At 43.2% G+C, this 26,564-nt stretch overlaps 2 protein-coding genes across 4 annotated transcripts; one reads left to right on the top strand and one right to left on the bottom strand.

Moving 5' to 3' along the window:
• Positions 1 to 10,827: 10,827 nt before the first annotated feature.
• Positions 10,828 to 13,856, top strand: mlana (melan-A). Its single transcript, XM_064942051.1, has 5 exons — positions 10,828 to 10,980; positions 11,422 to 11,510; positions 11,760 to 11,856; positions 12,157 to 12,258; positions 13,083 to 13,856. Exons 2-5 carry the CDS (start codon positions 11,446 to 11,448, stop codon positions 13,149 to 13,151), a joined length of 333 nt encoding a protein of 110 aa, XP_064798123.1. The 5' UTR covers positions 10,828 to 10,980; positions 11,422 to 11,445; the 3' UTR covers positions 13,152 to 13,856.
• A 59-nt stretch (positions 13,857 to 13,915) lies between these two features.
• Positions 13,916 to 26,063, bottom strand: LOC135517598 (uncharacterized bromodomain-containing protein 10-like). Of its 3 annotated transcripts, none has more exons than XM_064942048.1 (8): positions 24,107 to 26,063; positions 22,714 to 22,914; positions 19,666 to 21,257; positions 19,432 to 19,490; positions 19,184 to 19,282; positions 18,783 to 18,898; positions 18,499 to 18,677; positions 13,916 to 18,260 (listed from the first exon to the last, which is right to left on the bottom strand). In XM_064942048.1, exons 1-8 carry the CDS (start codon positions 24,796 to 24,798, stop codon positions 15,016 to 15,018), a joined length of 6,183 nt encoding a protein of 2,060 aa, XP_064798120.1. In that variant the 5' UTR covers positions 24,799 to 26,063; the 3' UTR covers positions 13,916 to 15,015. The 3 variants fall into 3 exon arrangements, with proteins under 3 accessions (XP_064798120.1, XP_064798122.1, XP_064798121.1); XM_064942050.1 differs by having other exon boundaries at positions 19,193 to 19,282; XM_064942049.1 differs by having other exon boundaries at positions 19,432 to 19,487.
• Positions 26,064 to 26,564: the final 501 nt, after the last annotated feature.

Below are 26,564 nucleotides of genomic sequence, written 5' to 3'. Positions count from 1 at the left end.
CTCCCACTCTTCTCTGCAGATCCTCTCAAGATCTGTCAGGTTGGATGGGAGCGTCGCTGCACAGCTATTTTCAGATCTTTCCAGAAATGTTCGATCGGGTTCGAGTCCGGGCTCTGGCTGGGCCACTCAAGGCCAATCAGAGACTTGTCCCCAAGCCACTCCTGTGTTGTCTTGGCTGTGTGCTTGTGGTTGTTGTCCATAAAGTCCAGAAGTTATTTTCGGTCATAAGAGACAGTAGAGGCAACATTATGTACAAAATAAGTAAAAAAATAAGTTACAAACAACTGCGTAAAACGTCAGCCTTCTCCAGCACCATCATGATCCTGCCACTACCATGCTTCACTGTAGGGATGGTGTCAAGTTTCCTCCAGATGTGACGCTTGGCATTCAAGAATATTGTTTCTCATGATCTGATAGTCCTGGCAATCCATCTGGCCCTGCGGCCTCGTGAATGTTGACCTGTTTAAAGGTCTTACTCACATCGGCTGCGGAGAGCGTGATCACACAATCATCCGGAACAGCTGATGCTCTCATGCATGTCCCAGTGTTACTTGCCTCGAAGCGAGCATAGAAGTTATTTAGCTCATCTGGTAGGCTCGTGTCACTGGGCAGCTCTCGGCTGTGCTTCCCTTTGTAGTCTAATAGTTTGCAGGCCCTGCCACATCCGACGAGCGGCGGAGCCGGTGTAGTACGATTTGATCTTAGTTGCATATTGATGCTTTGTCTGTTTGATGATTCGTCAGAGGGCATAGCGGGATTCTTATAAGCTTCCGGGTTAGTGTCCCGCTCCTTGAAAGCGGCAGCTCTACCCTTTAGCTCAGTACGAAAGTTGCCTGTAATCCATGGCTTCTGGTTGGAGTATGTACATACAGTCACTGTGGGGATGACATCCCCAATGCACCCATTGATAAAGCCAGTGACTGATGTGGTGTACTCCACAATGTCATTGGAATAATCCCGGGAACATATTCCAGTCTGCACCAGCAAAACAGTCCTGCAGTTTAGCATCTGCTTCATCTGACCACTTTTTTTATAGACAAAGTCACTAGTGCTTCCTGATTTCATTTTTGCTTTTAAGCAAGAATCAGGTGGATATAATTGTGGTCAGATTTGCCAAATGGAGGACGAGGGAGAGCTTTGTACTCGTCTCTGTGTGGAGTGAAGGTGGTCCAGAATTATTTTCCCTCTGGTTGCACATTTAACAAGCTGATAGAAATTAGGTAAAACTGATTAAAGTTTCCTGCACTAAAGTCCCCTGCCACTAGGAGCGCCGCCCCTGGACGAGCGCCTTCCTGCCCGCTCATGGCGGTATACAGCTCATTGAGTGAGGTTTTAGTGCCAGCATCGGTTTGTGGTGGTAAATAGACAGCTACGAAAAATACAGATGAAAACTCTTGGTAGATAGTGTGGACGACAGCTAATCATGAGATACTCTTCCTCAGGCAAGCAAAGCCTAGAGACTTCCTCAGATATGCACCAGCTGTTGTTTACATAAATACATAAGCCCCCATCCCGTGTCTTACCAGATGCGGCTGTTCTGTCAGGCCGATAGTGTATAACCCGCCAGCTGTATGTTCTTAATGTTGTCATTCAGCCACGACTCGGTGAAACACAAGATATTCCCGTTTTTAATGTCCCGTTGGTAGGATAAACATGCTTTCAGTTCATCCCATTTATTTGCCTGATACTCACATGGCACCCCGATCTCCTTCCGCAAAATCTCTGTTTCCTTCTCCAGCGAATAACGGGGATCTGGGCTTGGTCGGGTGTCTGTATTATATCCCTCCCATCCGACTCATTGAAGAAGAACTCCTTGTCCAGTTTGAGGTGAGCAATCGCAGCTCTGATGTCCAGAAGCTCTTTTCAGTCATAAGAGACAGTAGCAGCAACATTATGTACAAAACAAGTTACGAACAACGCGAGAAAAAAATCAAAAATAGCAAGGATGGTTAAGAGCTGATAAGACGGCAGCCAGTGGAGCCAGCAACAGGCAGGAAGCATGTAGAGAGGGCCCAGGTGGGATTGGGCCAGGGTGTCCTCAGTCACAGCCCAAGAGCCTCAGGCTCTCTGGAAGAGGAAACAGAGAAAAGACGAGGGCTAGTGAGAGCATGGCTAAGACCATAGTACACCACATGCACTGGGGGTAGAGAATCATCAATAGTGTTGCTCTGGACATTGGATAATCTGACTAACACACACACCTCGTTTGACCTCGCTCTGATACTGTAGGCCTACTTATGTTACTTTTTGGAGTCAATTCAGGAAGCATTCAATGTCCTGCGTTTGTATAAACCACTTCTTGTTACCTGGTAAATAACCAGCAACCATGGATAACCACAAGCAGATGCGATGTTAGCATGTAACTATTGGTGGGGCAAAAAAATAGAAATGTGGCTTTGCTGGCAAGCATGCCACTATAAAACACTAAACAATACATTAATTGCAATATAACAGGGAGAAACAGTGACAAACTGTTAGGGCCTACATTAAACTGTCCCAACAGCAGTCACAACACCTTACCACTGTTACACCTGGCTATCAGCGGAGCCTTGTCTGGCAGCGAAACAGTTCATCCAGCCTCATTTACTGACTTTAAAATAAACATAGCTGATATGGCTGACTTGCTTAAAAACAAATGTAGTTTCTACTGACAATTGAGATGTACAAACTATAGCATAAGGGGATAACAAGAGAATAAGAGGCAATCTGTCATTTTGATTAAGACATTAATGAGCGAGCGACGACGGACGTAGTCAATATGTTCAGCACTTTTGAAATGTACAGCGACATGATTCAGAACATGGGCCATTCTTACAGTATTCTCTATGTATTCTAAGTCGGAACTGTAGGATAAATAAAGGGGGCATATAGAAGCAGACAATGAAATCTCTTACAATATTCGATGATTACATTTCTCCAAAACAGGTTATAGGCTTATAGGCTACATGTGCACCACCAAGTTAGAACAGCAAGCGAAATGAAGAGGTGAAAATAGGTGCAAGTTGCAAGCCATGCAGGTGCAAGTTGTAAGCCATGCAGGTGCAAGCCAAGCGCCACTATCAGTAGCACTGTCAAAGCTGTACAAAAAATGTCTGCAAACAATCACACACCGGCTACTAACAGCTTAATATACAACAAACACTTAATATTACTTTCTTAGCTACAGTACACATATCTCCATGGCATTTTACATCATTTATGCAGCAGCATACAATACATTTTTGGACTCACCTTGCTCACTTAAACAGGAAGGTGGCGCGGCGGTCCTTTGTGGGCAAATTTTGTCATCAAAGTCTGGCATTCTCTGGATTTATGGTTGGAATTCGGGGGGGAAAACACAGCTACTCCACTGAATAACAGGCTATGGATTGCTTTGCAATACTTGCAGTTAGCCACTGATTACTTCCAAACCACTCATTGTTGAATTAGCAATGTTTAACTTGTTGTGTAATGGGTATGTTCAGTGGTCGATGAGAACCGATTTTATCTATAAATTCTCTTCATTATTTCTCTTCATGTGACAAGGATAAAAAAGGGATTTGCCTTTAGATTGTAGACAATGATTCATGATGATGACTGTTAGCGAAGATTTTGAAAGTAAGATGCTGACGTAACCTGCCCTGAATGACATGTTCGCCACCTACCAGGTCAGAATCCGGCGATATAAAAGATCATGTAAAAACAGCTAGCTGGAGCTCATCTGAGTGGTCGCTGTGAATGCCCTCACCCGCTGGTACTTAAAGTAAAAATACACCCAAAACCACTCATTCCTTTAATTTACAGTGTTAAATAGCACTAATATGTGAGATTTTTTTGTGAACAAATGTTTCATTTTGGTGTTATAATAAGGTTGATAGGAACATGAAAAATCGTTGTCGAAATCTGTTCAAGTCGATTACAAAATCCACAATGCAATGCTCTCTATGGGCTGGCAAGCTAGCAAGCAAGGAAACGTAGCTACACACAATAATATCAAAGACATTATCAGCATGTAAAGTAACTAGTTAGCTGTAATAACAAACTGCACTGTCAATTTAGGAATCTACAATCTCACCAGGTTCAACCTGTAGATAGATGTCTTCTATGGTATAATGGCGTTCACAACAATTGATGTACATTCTGCCACTTACCATGCGGGTGGATAATAAGGATCCCCAAAAAGGAAATAATGTGGGTAAAAATAAATAGAATATCATACAAACTATCAAAAAAGAAATGAACTAAATCAACCTGCTTTTCTGTAAAAAACAACATTCTAATCAGGTCCCTTACACAGGCTCAGAAGACTCCTCTGAGGGCGGGTCATTTCCTAGCGACAATAATCCTTACAGTGCCTTGGTGCCCAAAAAACTTCTCCACTGCAGATATAATGCCGTCCAGCTTCTTGAACTTGTTAGACACTTGTGCTGTACAATTAATCACTGTGGTTATCAATGGCACAACATCCGCTTTCACAATGAGTGTATCCAGATCACTCGATTGACTCAAAACACTAGGAACTGGTTGCAAAGCATCCACCGCTATATCTTCAACACTGTTGCCTCTCACCCCTTCTACTCTCTTCACCGCCTCCACATTTGAGATCAGCTGCACAGTCCTAATCCTTGACACCTCGACCACCTTCACCCTAAGAGCGCACTCAAGGAAGTCCGGAGTATGGGGGGAAAAAACGGGCTCCGACTAGGAGAATATGTTTTGAACGGTCCTCCTACTCAGACTTCCAAGTCAGGAAATCTGGCCTCTTTCTTGAGCTCCGACCTGAAGATCACCGACGTCATGATTTAACCTTGTTTTTGTTCCAGAGTTCCCAGTTGTCTTGAAAGCACCATAAATCCAGAGAATGCAACAGTAAGGGTAAGCAGAGGTCAAAAATCCAGCGGGGGGCAAAGGTACCGGTCGGTAGGCAGGGTCAGGCAGGCGAGCTCAGAGTCAGGACAGGCAAGGGTCAAAACCAGGAGAGTGAGGAAAGAGAGACTGGGGAAAAGCAGGAGCTGAGAAACAAAACGCTGGTTGACTTGGCAAACTGGCAACAAACAAAGAACACAGGTATCAATACACAGGGGATAATGGGGAAGATAGGTGACACCTGGAGGGGGGTGGAGACAATCACAAGGACAGGTGAAACAGATCAGGGTGTGACAACAACAAAATGTGCCCACAAGAAGGACCGCCGAGCTTTCCTGCTCAAGTGAGCACATCACAACAAGGTGAGTCCAAAAATGTATTTTATGCTGCTGCATAAATTATGCAATATGCCAGGGAGATATGTATACTGTAGCTAATAAAGTAATACTAAGTGCATGGTGTGTAGTAAGCTGTTAGTAGGTCATGTGCCTCACCCTAATAATTTGGTCCCTTTCCCCCTCATAACTTATGTAATGGTTTTCTTCTGGGGAAAGAGATGCGGACCAAAATGCAACGTGGTTAGTTTTGTGCATCTGTAATAAAGATGAAAGTACAACAATCTACAAAACAAGAAACGTGAAAAACCAAAACAGTCCTATCTTGTGCCACAAAGACAGGAACAATCACCCACTCAAGTCCCAGGAGAAGATGAGCTGCCCTACACAACTTTCTCATCGCACAGTAGACCATCCCTACTGCAGGCCTCCTAATAGGTTACCATTGGCTCATAACACCTTATAAAAGCCAAACTACTTATTTTGCAAATTAATGCCTAGCTATAATCATTTCAAGTTTATTGGTCACACAACCAGAATACAGAATGTACATGTTGCAGTGTAATTCTTTTTTGTTCTTCAACATAGAAATGCTACCAAAAATAATTTACTGAAACTTGTTACACCGACAGAGTCACCCACGATTCACCAAACAATATTTTGAAAGAGGAAGTAAAGTACTTTAAGCAGATGTTTTTGTTTGTCTCCTCCATCTCCACTAACCGAAGCTAATTGTATGGATTTTTTTCTACTAATAATGTCAAATTAACAGCTGTACAGAATGACTCACGTGAAGGCCAAATTACAGAGGAGGAACTTCTTGATGCAAACTAAAGCTTTTAGGTCCGGGAAAACTCCAAGGCTGGATGTCATACCAGTGGAGGTATACCAAACCTTTTTTTATATATACTCAGAGGACCGTTATTAACATGTTTTAACCACTCCTATATAAATGGTTGATTATCAGACACTCAACAAGAAGATCTGATTTCATTATTACTGAAACAGGATCCAAATGCTAAATATGAAGATCCAGTCCATTACACTTCAGTGTTGTGAAGCAAAATGCTTAGCGCATAGAATTAAAAAGTTATTGTTTGAGTTTATTTTATTTTTACAGGGACAGTGCACATTAATCAACGTTTCAGTAAAAGTGTCGGTTTTTAGCCAGCCGGCTAATTTTCAACCACAGTCCCTGGGCAAGTTATTAAAAACAATTACAATATAGACAATTATTGAGCAGTGAGCACACACAGAGCAACATAGGACAAGCGAGACATAGCATACTGACAGAGCAACATAGGACAAGCAAGACATAGCATACAGACAGAGCAACATAGAACAAAAAGCAGCAAGATATTATTCATCCTAATCAGACAGTTTTTTTTACATGGACAATACATTGGAGATAATATAAGACTGGAAATAATAGAACACTAGGAAAAATCTGTGAAACCAGGCCTGGTATTCATAGCTGACTTTGAAAAGGCCTTTGATAAAGTATGACTGGAATATAAATGCCTGGAATATTTATATTTTTTAGAATCTCTTATAACATGGGTTAAAGTTATAGTAACCCTAGATGTAACATAGTAAATAATGGCTACTTCTCAAAGTTTTAAACTGTCAAGAAGAGTAAAACAAGGTTGTCCACTATCGGCATATCTATTTATTATTGACATTGAAATGTTAGCTGTTAAAATACAACAACAATATCAAGGGGTTAGAAATCCAGGGCTTAAAAACAAAGGTGTCTTTGTACACTGATGATTAATGTTTTCTTTTAAATCCACAATCTGTATCCCTCCACAGCCTCATTGAGGATCTAGATACTTTTTCTAACCTCTCTGGTTTGAAACCAAATGATGTGTGTGTTTAACCTTTATTTAACTAGGCAAGTCAGTTAAAAACATTTTTCTTTACAATGATGGCCTACCCTGGCCAAATCATCCCCGAACCCGGACTACACTGGGCCAATTGTGCACCTCCCTATGGGACTAACGACTACGGCCGGTTGTGATACAGTCCAGGATCGAACCATGGTCTGTAGTGACACCGCTAGCACTATTTATTATTGACATTGTAATGTTAGCTGTATACAGCACTGCCTTAGACCTCTGTGCCACTCGGGAGTCTGTTACATATTGGATCACTAAAAAATACAACTTTTACATTACCATGTAGGTTACCAATAAAATGGACTGACGGGGACATTTTAATTTTATTTTTTTATTTCACCTTTATTTAACCAGGTAGGCAAGTTGAGAACAAGTTCTCATTTACAATTGCGACCTGGCCAAGATAAAGCAAAGCAGTTCGACACATACAACAACACAAAGTTACACATGGAGTAAAACAAACATACAGTCAATAATACAGTAGAAAAATAAGTCTATATACAATGTGAGCAAATGAGGTGAGATAAGGGAGGCAAATACAATATAGCAAGTAAAACACTGGAATGATAGATTTGCAGTGGAAGAATGTGCAAAATAGAGAGAAATGGGGTGCAAAGGAGCAAAATAAATAAATACAGTAGGGGGAGAGGTAGTTGTTTGGCCTAAATTATAGATGGACTATGTACAGGTGCAGTAATCTGTGAGCTGCTCTGACAGCTGGTGCTTAAAGTTAGTGAGGGAGATATGAGTCTCCAGCTTCAGTGATTTTTGTAGTTAGTTCATGTCTGAAGGAGACGACACCTGCGAGGGTAAAAAAAAACACGCCCTGTTAAGAACTCTTGTTATTTATTTTTATATTTTTTATATCTATTGACTGAGAACTGGAAGGAAAGGCGGCCAAAGTATAAATTGGCTTTGGGGGTGACTAGTGAAATATACCTGCTGGAGCGCGTGCTACGGGTGGGTGCTGCTATGGTGACCAGTGAGCTGAGATAAGACGGGGCTTTACCTAGCAAAGACATAGATGACCTGGAACCAGTGGGTTTGGCGATGAATATGAAGCGAGGGCCAGTCAACGAGAGTATACAGGTTGCAGTGGTGGGTAGTATATGGGGCTTTGGTGACAAAACAGATGGCACTGTGATAGACTGCATCCAATTTGCTGAGTAGAGTGTTGGAGGCTATTTTGTAAATGACATCTCCAAAGTCAAGGATCGGTAGGATAGTCAGTTTTACGAGGGTATGTTTGGCAGCATGAGTGAAAGATGCTTTGTTGTGAAATAGGAAGCCGATTATAGATTTAATTTTGGATTGGAAATGGTTAATGTGAGTCTGGAAGGAGAGCTTACAGTCTAACCAGACACCATATTCTAAGTCAGAAACGTCCAGAGTAGTGATGCTGGACAGGGGGGCAGGTGTGGGCAGCGATCGGTTGAAGAGCATGCACTTAGTTTTACTTGCATTTAAGAGCAGTTGGAGGCCACTCATCTGGAGGTTAGTTAACACAGTCCAAAGAAGGGCCAGATGTATACAGAATGGTGTCATCTGCGTAGCGGTGGATCAGAGAATCACCAGCAGCAAGAGCGACATCATTGATGTATACAGTGAAATGTCGGCTCGAGCATTGAACCCTGTGGCACCCCCATAGAGACTGCCAGAGGTCCGGACAACAGGCCCTCCACTGAACTCTGTCTGAGAAGTAGTTGGTGAACCAGGCGAGACAGTCATTTGAGAAACCAAGGCTGTTAAGTCTGCCGATAAGAATGTGGTGATTGCCAGAGTCGAAAGCATTGGCCAGGTCGATTAATACAGCTACCCAGTACCTTAACAATCAGCATTAAGTACTAGCAGGTGAGAGCATTCACAGCCAGTTCATACAAGCTCCAGCTAGCCGTTTTTACAAAACTGTATGAAATGCAATCATTTTGACATATCCTATTCTGTAATGGTTACTCTATGGCAAACAATTATTATTGGCTTGAAATGTTTCAACATTTCTGCTTCATGTCTGTTTTTTCCAACAACAACAAAAATGTGGTTTATGACTCAAGTAGTTACCTTATTTGGTATGTGTTTGTAAACTCAACAAAAAAGAAATGTCCCTTTTTCAGGACCCTGTCTTTCAAAGATAATTCGGAAAAATCCAAATAACTTCACAGATCTTCATTGGAAAGGGTTTAATAAACACTGTTACCAATGCTTGTTCAATGAACTATAAACAATTAATGAACATGCACCTGTGGAACGGTCGTTAAGACACTAACAGCTTACAGACGGTAAGCAATTAAGGTCACAGATTTGACAACTTAGGACACTATAGAGGCCTTTCTACTGACTCTGAAAAACACCAAGGGGCGATGGTCGGATTTGAGTTTATCGTCGAAGGAACGAGCGTTACACTGAGGCCTGTACTCTGGAGCGGGGTCGATTTGGAGGTGGAGGGTCCGTCATGGTCTGAGCCGGTGTGTCACAGCATCATGGGACTGAGCTTGTTGTCATTGCAGGCAATCTCAACGCTGTGCGTTACAGGGAAGACATCCTCCTCCCTCATGCGGTACCCTTCCTACAGGCTCATCCTGACATGACCCTCCAGCATGACAATGCCACCAGCCATACTGTTCGTTCTGTTCTTGATTTCCTGCAAGACAGGAATGTCAGTGTTCTGCCATGGCCAGCAAAGAGCCCGGATCTCAATCCCATTGAGTACTTCTGGGACCTGTTGGATCGGAGGGTTCCCCCCAGAAATGTCCGGGAACTTGCAGGTGCCTTGGTGGAAGAGTGGAGTAACATCTCACAGCAAGAACAGGCAAATCTGGTGCAGTCCATGAGGAGGAGATGCACTGCAGTACTTAATGCAGCTGGTGGCCACACCAGATACTGACTGTTACCTTTGATTTTGACCCCCCTATTTCTGTTAGTCTGTGGAAGTTGTTCAATTTATGCCTCAGTTGTGGAATCTTGTTATGTTCATACAAATATTTACACATGTTAAGTTTGCTGAAAATAAACGCAGTTGACAGTGAGAGGACGTTTCTTTTTTTGCTGAGTTTATGTTCTGTTGCAGTGCTCATTGCAGTGGTTTACAACTTTATTTGACTGTTATCGGTCAGTGTGAACTGACTGTGAGGCAGAAAGTAATCATATTGTGCACCCTACAGACCATTCCTTGGTACTGCAAGATAATCTGAAAGTAGGCCTACTATAATGGCAAAGCAGGCAACAAATGAAAAGGATATTAGCCCTACACTATCAAGAGCATCATGCTACATTAACACTACAATACAATAAAACACGTGATCTTATTCACAGGAATTCTAATAGGTTAGGTTAGAATTACAAAGCAATATTTTGGTATTATTTTAGTGATTCATTTTTTGGTCATTTTTGGTGACATGTACAGGGAAATGTTCAAGATATCAATAGTGTGCAATAAAGGTAGGCTACAAGTTATTTTTATGAACTGAAATGAAATAAATGTACTCAAATGATATTGTGAATAATATTAAATATTTTAATCCTTGGTATGTTACTTATATATAAAAATAGGAATAATTGTTTATGAAGTTTCCCTTATTAATGTGAATAATGACGCGTGTTAAGCCTGAGCGCCATGTCAGACAGAAAGTCAGCAGATAAAGTTTCCATAATCGAGTCCATAATATAAATTGTGTTCTGGCTCCAGGACTGGAGGGGTTTCACGCCCATTAGTCCAGTTCAATGGCTTTAAGTATGAGCGGTGGAACTCGTGACGGTCATGAGCATTCCTTTCCTCCCCTCACAGTTCTAACCTGTTCTCAAGTCAGAGATATAAGCAAAGAAAAGTGAGACTGAGAGCTTTCGGGAAAGCGCTGAGAAGCAATTTAGAAGGACCGGACCCTTCACAATCTAATTATCTACTTTGGGTAACTTTTTCTACATAAACACAGACCATTGATGGACAGGTTTCTTTTGAACTAAGAAAAAAATATTTTAAATTATTACATTTTCAAAATGATCAATTTATTTCAATATTGATAGAAGCTTAGGCTATACAATGTTGATCAAGATTCAGATTTTATGTTAGTTATGGTACAGGCTACATTATGATGCTGCAATGAAATAACATTATTCATAGCCCTACAGAAAATATTATAGGATATAAAATGTAAATATCTTCTGATATTTTGATGTCGCTTTGGAATTTAGCCTAAATTCAAATTGTAGCTATGCATTTTTGCGGCAAAATGTTCAATATACTTGACCAGTGGATTAGCCTATATAGTTTAGCCTGTTATTGATGTTGAAATAAACCTGTAATAACGGTTTTCTACCGTTTATAACGGTAATTGCATCATGTTCCTCAGGTGTAAAAGTCTGGATGGAAAGAGATGCCTCGCGGTGACTTCAACGTTTATTTTGCAAGCAGAGGAGGACAGCATGTCAGGGCCGAAGAGTTCGTAGATTTTATTGAATCTAACTAAAATAAAAAAACAGGAATTGAATTGATGTTTTCTGATATTATTTGTAGCGTTAAACTGGTAGTTAGAACTGTGTAGAATATAGGCCTTACAGACATTCAGAAAACGTCATTCGATTTGTTATGCCATCTTATATCTTAAAATTGATCCATTGGTGAAGAAAGTATTATTAATTTATTCATAATACTAATACATAATACTACATTTTGTTTGGTGCGCCACAGGGCAGCTGGCATAGCTCTGTTGGTTGTAATTCTCGCAGCCCTTCTCATCGTCGGATGCTGGTATTTCAAGCGGAGAAGCGGGTACAAAATGATCAGGGTAAGAATTGTCCAAGCTGCACTTGCCTTGCATGACAAAGGGTGCATATCTCTATGGTATAAAATGGCTTCATCTTCTCCCCTCTCCTTCTCTTCATATGTAATGATCTGAAGAGAATGGGCCTAAAACAAGTGAAAGCAATAGGGATATACAGTATATGTATCTTTCACCTGTCCAGTTCTTTCACAGATCTAAAGGAGATGGAATAGTGGCAATAGGTAATCGGTTGCTGTCCAACAGGGTTTATTCCTCCTGTTCCCCTTACTAACGTTGCTGTTTTCTCCTGCTTTCTCCCCACAGAGCCCAAGATCAGGGTCCCCGCCAGGATTCAGTGGAGGACAGTTCAGCCAGCGAAGAGCTGCAGCCGAAAACAAGATGGGCCTCAGTGAGCTCCGACCTGTGGTAAGAGACTCGGACTGGATGTACTGGGATGTCAATGGTCGTAACTTACTTTTTTTTTTAAAGAGTATTTGATGTTTTATTGAATGGAGTTGTCCTCTATTGCTGCGTTTACACAGGCAAGCCAATTCAGATATTTTTTCCACCAATTGGGAAAAAGATCAGAATTGGGCTTCCTGTGTAAACACAGCTGCAGGTTTAAATCTGTGTACAAAGACAGAAGTGAAGAGAGAGTTTCTGTTTATGCGTAGTGGTGGAACCAGGATTCGATCACATGCTGCAGACATGGGCAGTCATGCGCTGGAAGGCAATAGTGTGACCAACCCATGGCCATGATCATAGCATACTGCATTCATTCGACTATACACACCAACACAACCATGAAGGAAGGGTCTATAGTTCCAATCTCCATGACTTTTCCTGGAATTAAAGGGTTATTTGTGGAATAAGGGGCACATGAGCTGCCTGGTGCAATATGGCTACTGGTGGTGCAGTCAGAGATTATGTCTCCAGACATCAGGAGGGGATTACGATCTGGAATTCATAGGGCCCCAAGGGGTGCATAATTGTACTTGGAAAGGGCATATTTCGACATAAGGGCTTTTCACAAGACTGAGCCGAACCAAGCTGTACTGAGCTGACCTATGCATCCATCATCATTGCAGCAATCATTCCGAAAAGGACGATGTGAAAAGAAAATATCCAAGCCAGCAGTTTGGTTTGTGTCGGTACAATACTGTGAAAAGGGAAATAGTATTTCATTTATCAGAGGGTTTTATCCTGGTTGTTTCCTAAATGGTGTGTGTATTTGTATTGATGTGTTTCAGCTTCCCAATGCCCCTCCTGCCTATGAGAAGATCTCATCAGGACCCCTACCTCCTCCCTACTCGCCCTAATAACAACAGTCCTCTGTGGGATAACCAAAAAGATGAAACTTCATGTGTTATGTCATTAAACACATGATCAAACTTGTGAAGAACAAATATTTTGCACTCTATTCACTATCACAAGTTTATAGAAGTATTCTTCAATAAATAAATAAATGTTTTGGGGGGGGGACACTGTAGTTTCATGTTAATGTTCTGACCTTTTAGCTCCACAAGCTTTTATTTCTGAATGCTGCTCAAAGAACAAGACTTTCTATCAATCCCTGTATATCTAACATAACAATGTTGTACTTTGGAAGTTGTTTGTTCATTTCAGTGATAACCTAGCTTCCGCCGAGTCCCCAACAAACCGGATGTTCTGGTTTTCAGGAGGAATGGAAAGCGAGCCTGAGACGCAACTTCCGCTTTTGGACGCTTACAAGGCGACGCTCCATCTTAACTCCTCCTCCACATTTACTGGATTGGTTGAACAGTGCAGAATAGAACCTCCCCGGACTATTCTTTTTCTTCTCGTCAAGACCAGTATGTAGGGGTCCTAGTATCAGGTGTTTATTTTATGCCTGCTACATTACATTAGTGACAACCAAATGTGTAGCAGCAATTGAGAATTCTTCTGAAGTTAATGACAACAGCTTACCGGCTTGATTGTTTGCTTATATATTTCAAAATATACTTATGAGGATTTGGAAATGATACATTTCAATAAAGAACTTAAAAACAGTTAAGTTTACCAAGTGCCTAATTCACATGAACACCACAAAACTCTTATGGAGGACAGTCGCACCATTTATTTCCATGCAGAAATGTCCACAGTTCTCCAATGACAATGTACCCGCTAAATATTTTGAGAAATCTATGATAGGAAAAATAAATAAATATAACTTCCAAAATGTTTTATATGGGTTTCGACAAATCATTTAGAAGTTGCACTTCAATCATGTAAAATGCTATTTTGTCCCAAATAGTTGCTGGAAATGGAAGAGAACCAATGTAATTACATTTGGACACTGACCTGCCTCTTGAGTAGGCAACACACATCTGAAGAACATACTACAATAGGTCTGAGGGAAAGTCCTAAGAGTCTGGTAGACAGAATAAAACAAGTGCTGTTCCAATCTAAGGAATTAAAATGGATATAATTTCAGAGTTATATTCAATGTCAATGAAAAGTATTACCATCACATTCAAATCCATTTGCTCTACCCTGCAATCCTAGCAATTTACAACATATGTATTACTGGCCTTGAAAAGGTTTTTAAAAAACTAAAAATGTCCAAATTCACATTTAAACTTTGTGAGAAGGCAACCCCAAAATGCTGTTAGCTTAAAGAAATAGAAAACCATCACAAATACATTTCCACCTACATTTCTTGAGCAAACTGAGTCAACTATAAAGTTTATCTAGCATCGCATAAAACACACTCAGATATGCAAAGTAAAAATGCAGCTCAACCAGGCAATTTCTCAACCAACCCCCCCCCCACCTTCTACCAAAAACATTCTAGAATGTTCTAAAGCAGTCCAGAACACAAAGTTATCTGGAATATGTGTCTGCTTCATCACATCACACTGGTACTGGCTTTCAAACTCTGTCTTTCATGTGATAGGTCCACTTCACTCAGCCTGTGTAGGCATTAAGGGATTGGCAGTATTTGCGCTAGGCAACGGCACTCTCCCAGTGGAGTTAGGAGTAACAATCAACGCAGCCAAAGACTTGTTAGCCATCTCTGGCAGGCCTGTGATGGTGGTAGGGCCTCTAGCCAAATTTAAAACGGCACCATCAGGACTCACTAGTAGCTTGGTGGTGGGGCTGGTTGTTTGCACTGCTGATGCAGGCGCCTGTAAAGGGCTTGCCCAGGCCCAGTATTTGCTGCTACTGAGGATTGGATAAAACAGTGGGCATGCGGATAGTCTCTGCCGACATTACCGTCCTGATAGGTTGTGCTGGTGTCATGATTATAGTGCAGTTGGATGGAGACACAGTTGCCACAGGAGACGCCTGTTTGCTACTGAAAGCACTCCCGATGGATGGTATGGTTGCCACGGGTAGAGTCTGCATCCTGGAGACAGTGCTCCCTATTGGGGGAACAGCTACCGCCGGCAGCACCTGTGTCCTGGACCTGGAGACTACTCCCATAGGTTGCATGAATGACATTAGCTGCTGTGCTTTGAGTGGTGTGTTGACTCCAAGTGCTGTGTGCAAAGGGAGCTGTTTTGATGGGCTCTGTGCAACTCCTGCCATTTGAGCTGTGCTGGGACTTCCTGGCAGGGAAGAGAGTGAGAAGCCGCCCATCTCTTCAGGTTGAGTTAAATGTGGAGCTGCAACCACATGAGTGTGTATGGTGGCCGGAGCAGGGAGCCAGTGTGAAACTTGTGCAGAACTGTTGGTGGTGGTGCTGGTGGGCGATAGTGTGGCCTGAACAGCCACCATCTGGCGAGGGACAGTGAAAGAGACAGGGATAGAGGGTCCAACTTTCACAGTGGATGGTGCTGCCAGGGTTGGGGATCTAAGTGCTGCTTGTTGAGGCTGGTATGTCCCAGGTGGTCTGGCCATTCTGGGGCTTTGTGCAGGTAGGGCTAGCCCAGGTAACATTGGCCCTTGTGGTACACCGGTGGCTGGGATCGCTCCCCTGGGACTAGGAGCTGCCACAGGCACGGCAGGGCTGGAGATTATGAGGACATGCTGGCCAGGCCCAAGGCCTTGAGGAGGAACAACAAAACGGGTGTTGTTGAGGAGAATCTGCGTGCCGCCTGCAAGAGTAGCAGTGGTGTTGATGACAATCTTTTGTTGCAAAGTGGTGATGGTGCTGGAGACAGGATTGGTATTACCAGCTGGCTGTACTGGAGAGGACTGCTGAGTGGATATAGGGGCAGTTGGAGACTGTGGAGTGCTTAGCATCTGAGCAGGTGTGGCGACACCGACAGAGTTCTGAGACTGAGAAACCTGCGCCGGTGATGTAAGGAGGGATGTTTTGACAGGGCTTAGCGGTGTAGTGACTGTCACTGGTGTGTTGCTGGAGATCAAACCTCTGATTATAGAAGACACTGGCTGCCCAGCTACCTTGATTCGATTGGGGATCACAGAGGATGAAGGGATGCCTTGTAGTTGAGATCCAGTCAGCAGTGTGGAGGACGGCAAATGTGCAGTGCTAGTGACAATATGAGACGATGGGGTTGCAAGAAGGCCCGACTTTGAGGCGGATACAAATGTTTTTTTTAAAGTAGATTGTGTGAGTGCACTAACTGGCCTGCAAAGGTTTGCCTGCTGTGGTATCCTTATCTGAGAACCTGGAAGCAGATTGATGCTCTGGACCTTATTCAAAGCTCTGAAGTTAGCGCTGCCAATAGCTTGACCGAGGTTGAGTCCGATCTTCATTGCTTCAGTTGGTATCGACATGGACGGGGATTGTGTGGTGGGTCCAGACACTGATGATGCCGGTTTTGGATTACCTGTAGATGGTGATTGGCTGATAAACATGAAACTTTGACCTGGAAGAGCAGAGGGAGCTGTGGTGGAAGTGACTTTGGTTGCAGCCACAGACGTGATGTTTGAGGAGGGAGAGACCAGGATGAACTTTGTGAATGGGGGGGACCTACCCTTTTCATCTGGACCTACCCTTTTCAGAACAGGTTTGTTGACACACTGGACCAGAGACGTCTGGGTGGCACCTGCTGGTTTACCAGGTACAGTGACAATGCTTTTAAGTAGCTGTGCGTTAACAGCAAGTGTAGATGAAACAGTGCAGCCCTGGTTTACAGCAACGTTAACATCAGAACTCGCGGTCTGACTTGTGGCCATTGGAATGACAGCAGTGATCGGAGACTGGCGTATAGTTGTTGAACTTGTGACAGTTGAAGACCGTAACAGTGAAGGTCCTGATCGCGACTGGGCTACAGGTGAGCTGGTGACCACAGGGACTGTAGTGGTAGCAGGTGGAAACGTCTTGGACACGAGGAAGGCTTTGAACTGTGGAGAGATGGTGATGACAGGGCTGGCAGGTATCGAACCAGGTCTACTCTGGTCAGATGACTGCACCTTGACAACGCCAGTGTTGCCCCCCCTAGTGGTGACTAGAATGGACTGTGAGTCCCTGATGCACACAGTCTTCAGCTCTTGTTTACGGTCCGGAGGTTTGCTTGGATCAGTAGATGCCGCACTGACGGGGATGGATCTATTTGGTAAAACATTTTGGGTAGTGCTACTTGCTTTGCAAACAGGGAGTTGGACAACCTTGTAACCTGGAGTTAGAGATGTCTGCAACCTAGGAGAGATGGTAGTTGAGGGTGTTAGGATCCGGTTGTCATGACGTTGAGGCATGGTGAACCCAGAGCTTTGTGACAGTGGAGTGGAATCTTTGAAGGCTGGGACCTGGAGAGTCCTTAGTTGCTGGGGCAGACTTTTATTCTCCGACTTTTGAATGAGCATGTTCGATGGCAGGATGACCACTCGTTGCATTATCTTATTCCCTGTTTTCTGGTCCAGGATTGGCTGTACTTCAATTTTCACAGGGCTCCCATCTTTCCTGACCAGACCCATGCCCTCAGGTATCTTGTATACAACCTGTATGGGGCTCTTTGGTATGGGCGTGGTATGGACCGTCTGTGAGTGTTTAGATGTTGGTGTTGTTGGTCGTGGTAGGTATTGAGAGCTTTGTGGTAAAGAAGGTTGAAGTTTGGTAGCTTGCATGGAAGAAGCACAGTCCTTGCTTTGTGCCTGACCAACATGGCGGATAACACCTGTACCAGGCTGATGATGAATTAAGGTCACTTTATTCCCTACACTCTTAGCCAGCAGGGTATGTAGTTGAACAGGCTTGTAGGCCCTTTGGAAACCAGCCATAGGTGTTACAACAACTGGGCTTGTCTCTCCAGCCAGCTGTGCTGCTGGATTTGTTTCCCTGGGTCGGTTTTCCATTTCTGATCCTTCAGGAGAAGTTGTTATCTCGTTACTGCCAATCCTGCCTCTCTTAATGGGACTTGGGTCCTCGTCTATACCACTGTGCAGGCGCTTCAAGCCCCGAGTGGAAGGTCTAAGCTCATCCAAGGTCAACATCTCTTGTCTGGTTACCACGGTGAAGCTGCCTCTCAATGCCCCTGCTCTAAGCTGCACCGAGTCCTCTGCAAAAAACAACAACAACAAAAAGTACAACGTATTAATTCTAAAATGGCCTGACAATTTTTATTGTCTGGTTTCAATGCATATTTAATATTTAACTATATAAAATGATTAAGAACACATTCTCTATTACAATAACGACCTAACCAAGAGGGTGCAGGTTAAACACACTACCTCCTTAGTATATGCTGCTCCTGTGATTTATTATTCAGTTGTAGCAACAAATAAAGCACAATTTACCTCCTGTCCACAGAATTCTCTGAACTGTCTGGTCCTGCTGTTGCAGTTCCTCCTCTTCAGTCAGCCTAGTGTCGTCACCTGTGCTTCTGTCCACATCCTCTGCCACCCACTCCTCTCTGACAAAGTTGTCACAGTCGGGGTGCTTTTTGAAGTCATCATAATCCTTTTTTAAACGTAGCCTGTGGGGAGAGATGACATAATAACAGGCATCGGGGAGACAGTTATGTGTTTTTGCCAGACACAGCTTTTAGGTTAATATAACTGCCTTCAGGCAAGTGCCTTACCTGTTCCTATGGAAAGCCTTGACCAGTTTGGGTTCCCATGGGGAGAGCTCGTTGAGCAGCCTTATGAGAGTGATGTGCAGGTCTTTCACGGCTTCTCTCCTGAAATACCACCTTTCCTGTTAAACCATTAAAACACATGACGTCAAGAATAAACAAACCCAATGCTTGAAAGCATTAACCACTGTAGTTCGTATTCCCACTCTTACTCTCGATGCCGTATACTCCCATAGTAGACAAGCTATAGAAATCGGTTCATCATTCATTCATTTAAAAAAAATATTTTTTAACATTGTATCGATGTAATCCACCCATACCGTGTGTAAAAGTTGTTTCTGTATATAATGTTTTTTTGACACGGTATAGTCAAACCAAAATACAATTTAAAAAAAAATATTTATTACTTTACTAACAGATCTCTTTTTGGTGCTCTCCAGCTCATCCAGCTCATCCTCTGTCCTGCTGATGAGTTCCCTCAGCTCCTCTAGACTTGTGCACACCAACTGGATTAAGAGTGTAGAGAGGCAGGTGGGGAAGAGAAGGAGAAAGACAAATCAGCATGCATGGATTCAAATAGCATATTAATTCCTATTCCGTATTTTGCATTAAAACAATACAACAACAAAAACTTGTGAAAAACTGTGGGGCTTACCCTAAATCCGTGTTCAACTGGGAGTTGAGGTTTCTTCTTTGAAGACAGCTTTTTTCCTGCTGAGAAAGAATATTATTTTACTGAGTAATTAAGACATCAATCAGCCAAAGCATTTGAATTCATTTTAAACAAACAGTCTCTTGACGGGTTTTTACATAATTTGGCCAAACAACTGCAAAAGCTTGATGTAGGAAGACAGGAGTAATGTGCAAAGCAGAAAGTTATTTTACCCACCCATTTTGCGTTTTTTTCTCTTGTCCTTTTTCTTGATGTTGGTAGCAGCTCTCTGGAGGGTGGATTTAGCTGCCTTGGCCTTGCAGAGTCGGGTCCTGTCTGGTCTGCGTTGTCCACCTGCTGCACGTATCTCCCTCTTTTTTTTCCTTTTCTTTTTCTTGGCCCGAATCCTGTCCATGTTATCCTCTGTCAAGTTCATCTTGCGGGTCTGGCCAGCCCCAGAAGCTGAGGTTGTTGATGCCTTGTTCTTGGCACAACGGCAGCGATGATTGTCCTCTGACTTTGCCCCCATTCTGGAGACACATCTTGGACATGGCCTCAGCCCCTCAGTGAGTTTGTCCCCGTCGACTTTAACATCAGTCTGTCTCATTGGTACAGCCACACTAGGCCTACCTGTTATCTCACCAGGGTGAGCAGGGAACTTGCCCGTATAGCTGTGTTCCCCCACACTGAGACGCGTCTCACATGACTCTGAGGATGACCCAGAGGAGGATGAGTCCGACCCCTCTTCCTGTTTCACCTGGAGTCTATCAGGCCTATATTCCACTTCCTGTGGCTTTTTCTTCACACACCCTCTGCCCACAAAGTCCTTGATATATGAGGAGGGAGTAAAAGAGCCAGTGTGTCTGTTCTGTTTAGGCTTATAGTCCTCCTTATGACCATCCTCTACAGAAACAGAATAGTCCTCATCCTTCTCCATTCCCCACGTGTGAAACTGCCCACCCCTGCTTGTGCCCCCATTCTCCCCTTTAATCCTACCACCACTCATTCTGTCAGAACCAGGTTTCTCCTCATAGTCCTCCGTCTCCATAGAAACTAGATGCTCAGAGTCCTTCTGCTCTTCCGAGTCCTCTGATATTCCCTCATCAGGCTCCACCCGCCTGACCCAGACAGCTGGAAAGGGGAAGTCCGGGGGTATGCTGGCACTCTGGCAGTAGATACGCAGGTCCGCCCCGCAGAAATGTGGGAAGTGGATATAGGCGTTCTCATTCCCGTCATAGCCCAGGATGGACTCGCGGCACTCGTGGATGGGCTGGCCCAGCACAGCGTCCTGCACATCCTTCTGGGTCTCATACACATTGTCACACAGGCCTTTGAGCAGCCACACACGCTGAATGAAGGGTAAGAGATGGAAGGGGTTCTCCTCCAGGGGACTAACCTCCCCAGTCGTCCTGAAGAACTGATGGGAGAGGCCGAGCTGCTCAGCCATCCAGCCCTGATCCTCCGCTGTACCCATAGCATAGTACCAGCCCTGCACCCTCCGACGCAGCTCGGACTCCCAGCGGCGGTATGTGAGGGCTGGGCGGCGGTGGAGCATCCCTCTCCTCTGGGGCTGGCAGAGAAGTGAACTCATGATCTTGGAGAGGAAGACACTGCAGCGAGGCATGAGAAGACACCGCTCCAGCTCAAAGAACACTATCTCTGGGAGGTTGAGAGCTGCCTGGGCCAGGCAGAGGAAGTGGCCGATGGCAGGGAGTTCCCACAAGGTTTTCACGGGATTCTGGGCCACCTGGGAGAGAAGACTGCGCTCCCACTCCTCTACTTCCTTGGCTGAGTTTTCCTCCGCCTCCTTCTTCTCCAGCTCCCGCTGCCTAAAATCAGAAATTAAGGATGAGTTGATGAAGCAGATATGGGTCATTCCATTTGATTTCAATCACTTTCTGACTGCACCACTTTTGATTTGAACAAAACATTCTATACAATAGTTTGACAATCCTGTTCGTAAGCTTTTAAATGATATCAAACTCAACCTTGTATTTTTTCCAGTGAAGACAGATGTTTCATAGTAGGATATGCAAAATGGGCCAACTTTGAGCACCTGTATCTCCTAAATGTTTTGGCATTCAGGTCCAAAAAGCTACTTTCTTTTTATTTATTTTTAATTTTACCCCATTTTTCTCCCCAATTTCGTGGTATCCAATTGTTTAGTAGCTACTATCTTGTCTCATCGCTACAACTCCAGTACGGGCTCGGGAGAGACGAAGGTTGAAAGTCATGCGTCCTCCGATACACAACCCAACCAAGCCGCATTGCTTCTTAACACAGCGCGCATTCAACCCGGAAGCCAGCCGCACCAATGTGTCAGAGGAAACACTGTGCACCTGGCAACCTTGGCTAGCACGCACTGCGCCCGGCCCACCACAGGAGTCGCTGGTGCGCGATGAGACAAGGATATCCCTACTGGCCAAACCCTCCCTAACCCAGACGACGCTAGGCCAATTGTGCGTTGCCCCATGGACCTCCCGGTCGCGGCCGGTTACGACTGAGCCTGGGCGCGATATAAAGCTACTTTCTGACCACTTCTACCATTTAAGTTGACATTTGATAGTGGGTGGACCGGCAGCCATCTTTGTGGTACTAATTGGACTTTAAAATGTTAATTCAATTAAAATGTAAATTATGTACCAGCTAAATTGCAGTGGTCTGAAGGGATATGCCCATTATATTTCTATGGTTGAAATGACACCCACCCTGCATTCACCAGTATGCAGTCTCAAAATAGGGTCTAAATGACAACATATGAAAATTAAAGTTCACTTTTCAAGAAATGATCAAATAATCTGGCATCCGTGTTTGTAAGCTTTTAAATTATTAAATGACACCAAACTCAACCGTTTATATTTCCCAGTGATGAAGACATGGATGTCTCAATGGTAGGATATGCCAAATAGATCCACTTTGAGCACCTCAATCTCCTAAATGTTTTGGCAGTCAGGTCCAAAAATGTACTTTCCGAACACTTCTACCAATGGCTAATATGTATGGAAGGAGTGTGCTCAAAGTTTTTGAAATCAAATGGAACTACTAAAAACTGAGTCTAACAATCACAGCCACATCTTTGATATAGTCATACACGGAATTAGAATGAAATATTATAAAACTTGTTTTTGTAATCCTGTATGTATAGTGTCATTGGATTAAGTAGTCTATGGAATTTGGTTGTTTTTATTTTGACCGTGGAGGGAATCGGGACATAGAAAACCCAACATCTGCCTGACCAGGCCTTAGCCTCGGGCACTGGAGCATTACATTTCATCCATATCTAACCTCTTCTCTTCCTTGGCTTTCTGCTGCTCCTCCAGCCTGAGTGCCTGGATCATGATGGACTCATTTCCCCCCACTGTTATAGTTGCCAGGCTGCGAGGCACGGACCTCCGTCTGGTTGAGGTGCCCACAGGCCCCCTCTCATCCTCTGTCCCGAAACGACCCTTGGAGGTCACCGCCAGAGTGGTCTTCTCTCGCAGCGTCCTGGTTGGGCAGGTTGATACAAACAGAGCATCATAGGGTTAGGGTCTCAGTAGTTTCATGGGTCATGGATCAAACAAACACTACTGATGTCAAAGGTTAAATTATGTAATAAAATAAGTGTTGTTTTTTTGTTACTACTATAGCAGCAAATCAATATCATTGAATGTGTGTTAAGTGTGAATGAATGCAGCCTCTGTACAATATGTAGGCTTTGTAATGAATGTACACCATTTTGCAAAAGTTTGGGGTCACTTTCAAATGTCCTTGTTTTTTAAAGAAAAGCACATTTTTTTGTCCATTAAAATAAAATAAAATTGATCAGAAATGCAGTGTAGACATTGTTAATGTTGTCAATGACTATTCTAGCTGGAAACTTTTTATGGAATATCTACAGTTGAAGTCAGAAGTTTACATACACATTAACCAAATACATTTAAACTCAATTTTTTACAATTCCAGACGTTTAATCAGAGAAACAAATTCCCTGATTTAGGTCAGTTAGGATCACCACTTTATTTTAAGAATGTGAAATGTCAAGAATAATAGTAGAGGGAATGATTTATTTCAGTTTTACTCATTTCATCACATTCCCAGTGGGAATGAGCCTGTAATCAAACCCACAAATGCTGATGCTCCAGATACTCAACTAGTCTAAAGAAAGCCAGTTTTATTGATTATTTAATCAGAACAAGAGTTTTCAGCTGTGCTAACATAATTGATAAAGAGTTTTCTAATGATCAATTAGCCTTTTAAAACGATAAACTTTGATGAGCTAACACAACGTGCCAGTGGAACACAGGAGTGGTTGCTGATATTTGGCCTATGTAGATTTTCCATAAGAAATCTGCTGTTTCCAGCTACAATAGCGTAGCCTAGTGGTTAGAGTGTTGGACTAGTAACTGAAATGTTGCAAGTTCAAATCCCTGAGCTGACAAGGTGCAAATCTGTCGTTCAGTCCCTGAACAGGGCACTTAACCCACTGTCACTAGGCCATCATTGAAAATAAGAATTTGTTCTTAACTGACTTGCCTAGTTAAATAAAGGTAGAATGACAATGTCTACTGTATTTCTGATCAATTTTATTTTATTTTAATGGAGAAAAAAAAGTGTTTCTTTAAAAAAACAAGGGCATTCTAAGTGACCCCAAACTTTTGAACGGTAGTGTATGTATGCAAGGCTTGCACTTTCTTACCTTGACAGCAGTGTCAACTTCTGCTCAAGCATAATTTCCAATTTCTGCGCCTGTTTAGAAATCCAGTGGTCGACCCCATGGTGCCTGTAGCAGTTCTCTAACATCAGCCTGAAGTCTGCCACAAACTCTGTGATGGTTTCATACTCCCGGCTAACAAACTTCTCCTCCATCCTTCTGAAACACATGGACTGCTTAAGTTGACCCTCGGCCCTGTCAGTGTGGTCCTTGAAGCCGATGGGGTGCAAGAATGGAGTTGTAATGCCTTTGTGCTTTTCCAGGAGAAACCCGTGAAATATCCTATAGGCCTGCTGTAACTCATAGCTAAGGTCTTCTTCAACTCTAACTGTAGTAGGTATGTAGACCTCAGGTAATGACAGGTCGTTTGAGATTTCTGGCACCCCATGTCTTAGTGCAAAATCATTGGTATAACTACCGTGGGAAAGAACATTTACATTCTCCAGGGAGGTTCCGTTGCTGAGTCCTTCGGTGAATAGCCTGCTGCATTGAGTGCTGTGCCACTTTGAGTCTGATGATGATACAAGGTGAACTTTCTGCTGCTGAGATCCTGAACACAGTTCACTCCGACAGTCTTGGTTGAGAGAAAAAAAATGACTGTGGTGGCTGTCCCTTTTGTCTGACATGTCGTTTTGTGGGACCTTTGATGGGTTGCAGGTTTCAGTTTTCACTTTCATGTTGCTGGCAGCCCTGTATTTCAATAGGGCGTAGCTAGCTAACCAACTGACTAAAACTGTCCCACTTTTATTGGGTAACCTTGCTAGCTAGCTGACCGCAGCAGTAGCATAACGTTAGTACGCTTTGTTGCCATCTTTGAAAAGCAGCTCGCACAATTGGTAGTGGATATTATCTCCTGACAATTACATTAGGGTCACATACATAACCTGGCGAGCTAGTCCTTCCTTGTTTGACTCTTAAAAACATTCGCCGGCAAGTGCAATAGAGTTGACAATACAGTATCAGTGGTAACTAACTTCAAGTCAGCTAACGTAGCTGCCAGTAAGCTAGCGACCAGCTGGATACTATATCTAGCCAACATGCCTTGGCTAGTGCTAGCTAGCTACTAGTTGGTTAACGGGACATTCTGAGAAATGTTACGTTGGCGTTAATTTGATAACTAAATGAACGAATAATGTTAGTTATGTGGGGTTTATTTAGTTAACCGATCCACCACAAACTATCTAGCAAACGATTAACAGTAGCCAAGTTCACTGGCTAACCGGTAAGGCTGACAGCAAGCAAGCAGTTAACATACTAGCTAAACAAAGTGAAGTGTATTTCAACATTTGCTAACGTTAGCTAGCTATTGGTGTTCCTTTTCTTAGTTTGGTACGTTATGATGGGACCGGTAGTCTACAGAATGGAGAAATATATCTTAACTTACAAGGCCATTACAGTAGCTACCCCAACAATCTGCGACTTCAGTTCGCCTCCAATACAAGCTACTACAGTAGTAGCCAAATTGTTAGCTAGCCGTCGTTGGCTGTCTCCTCTATCCGAGCTCATTGTTTCCAATCAAAGGCCTGCGTCTGTACTGTCCGCAGCAGCGTTAGTAGGGAAAATACTGTGATTTACAGGAAAGTTAGGCAACACAGCAATTAATCCTTGCTATGATGAGCCAACGAAACAAGCTTAGTAAGAAAGATAAGAGCGATTCGGCAAGATAAAGCTTGCTATGTAGCTGGTAGCTAGCCCACGTTAGTGGGTTAGCTAACGATTCATGTAAATGAACTTGAACATTTCTCAAACAAACTTAAACTAGCTAATGACAAAGTAGCTTAATAATTGTAGCGATTTTGCTATCTCAGTCAACTAAACGGTCTCCAAAGTTAAGTAGCTAGCGGTTCGGTTACACTAGAGTCGAGAGGCTATGCTATCAAAATATTCCCCGAACGTTGTTTCTTCGCAACCTCCTCAGTGCGGTGCACCCTGACGTAGTCGCGTCACATTTTATTTGGGTTAAAAATATATATTTTTTTATTTGGGTTTCATAACGTAGATATTACTTTTATTTGCATCGGGCAATATAAACCGATGTTAATCGAATTGTTCAGAACGACAGATTGCTACCTTATCAGCTCGGGGATTCGATCAAGCAATCTTCTGGTTACTAGCCCAACGCTCTAACCACTCGGCTACCTGCCTCCTTTTCACTGGAGAGTAATATGGTAGATAATGCTCACTACACTTCTCACCTATGCTGTTAAAATTGGTTTCTTAGTTGTTGTTTTTTTAAATCAGAGGAAAAGCATGTAAGTTTTTCCATGTGCAATTCACGTGAGGCTGATGGCAAATTGACCAATAATTTAGGAGGTTCAGTGGGGTCAGTCAAGCTTCATCAGTTCATAGCGGTTGACATATGCACCCTGGAGCCTCATTTAACAAAAGTGTGTGTGCACAAAAAATGGACTTTGCGAGGGCCAGCTTTGCCTGCAAAGCATCG

This window comes from Oncorhynchus masou, chromosome 28 (genome assembly GCF_036934945.1).
Source record: "Oncorhynchus masou masou isolate Uvic2021 chromosome 28, UVic_Omas_1.1, whole genome shotgun sequence".
Classification (NCBI taxonomy): domain Eukaryota; kingdom Metazoa; phylum Chordata; class Actinopteri; order Salmoniformes; family Salmonidae; genus Oncorhynchus; species Oncorhynchus masou.
Note: the sequence above shows the minus strand (reverse complement) of the source record. Positions and strands in the feature narration are given on the sequence as shown.

Bases quoted from the DNA above. Each gene is read 5' to 3' on its own strand.
- mlana (XM_064942051.1), top strand. From the start codon at position 11,446: ATGCCTCGCGGTGACTTCAACGTTTATTTTGCAAGCAGAGGAGGACAG. The intron at 11,857-12,156 runs GTAAGAATTGTC...TTCTCCCCACAG, and splicing joins GCGGGTACAAAATGATCAGG to AGCCCAAGATCAGGGTCCCC. The intron at 12,259-13,082 runs GTAAGAGACTCG...GATGTGTTTCAG, and splicing joins TCAGTGAGCTCCGACCTGTG to CTTCCCAATGCCCCTCCTGC.
- LOC135517598 (XM_064942048.1), bottom strand. From the start codon at position 24,798: ATGAAAGTGAAAACTGAAACCTGCAACCCATCAAAGGTCCCACAAAAC. The intron at 19,491-19,665 runs GTGGGTAAAATA...ATTCTTTCTCAG, and splicing joins GAGAAAAAAACGCAAAATGG to CAGGAAAAAAGCTGTCTTCA. The intron at 18,678-18,782 runs GTAAGGCACTTG...CTCTCCCCACAG, and splicing joins AAGGCTTTCCATAGGAACAG to GCTACGTTTAAAAAAGGATT.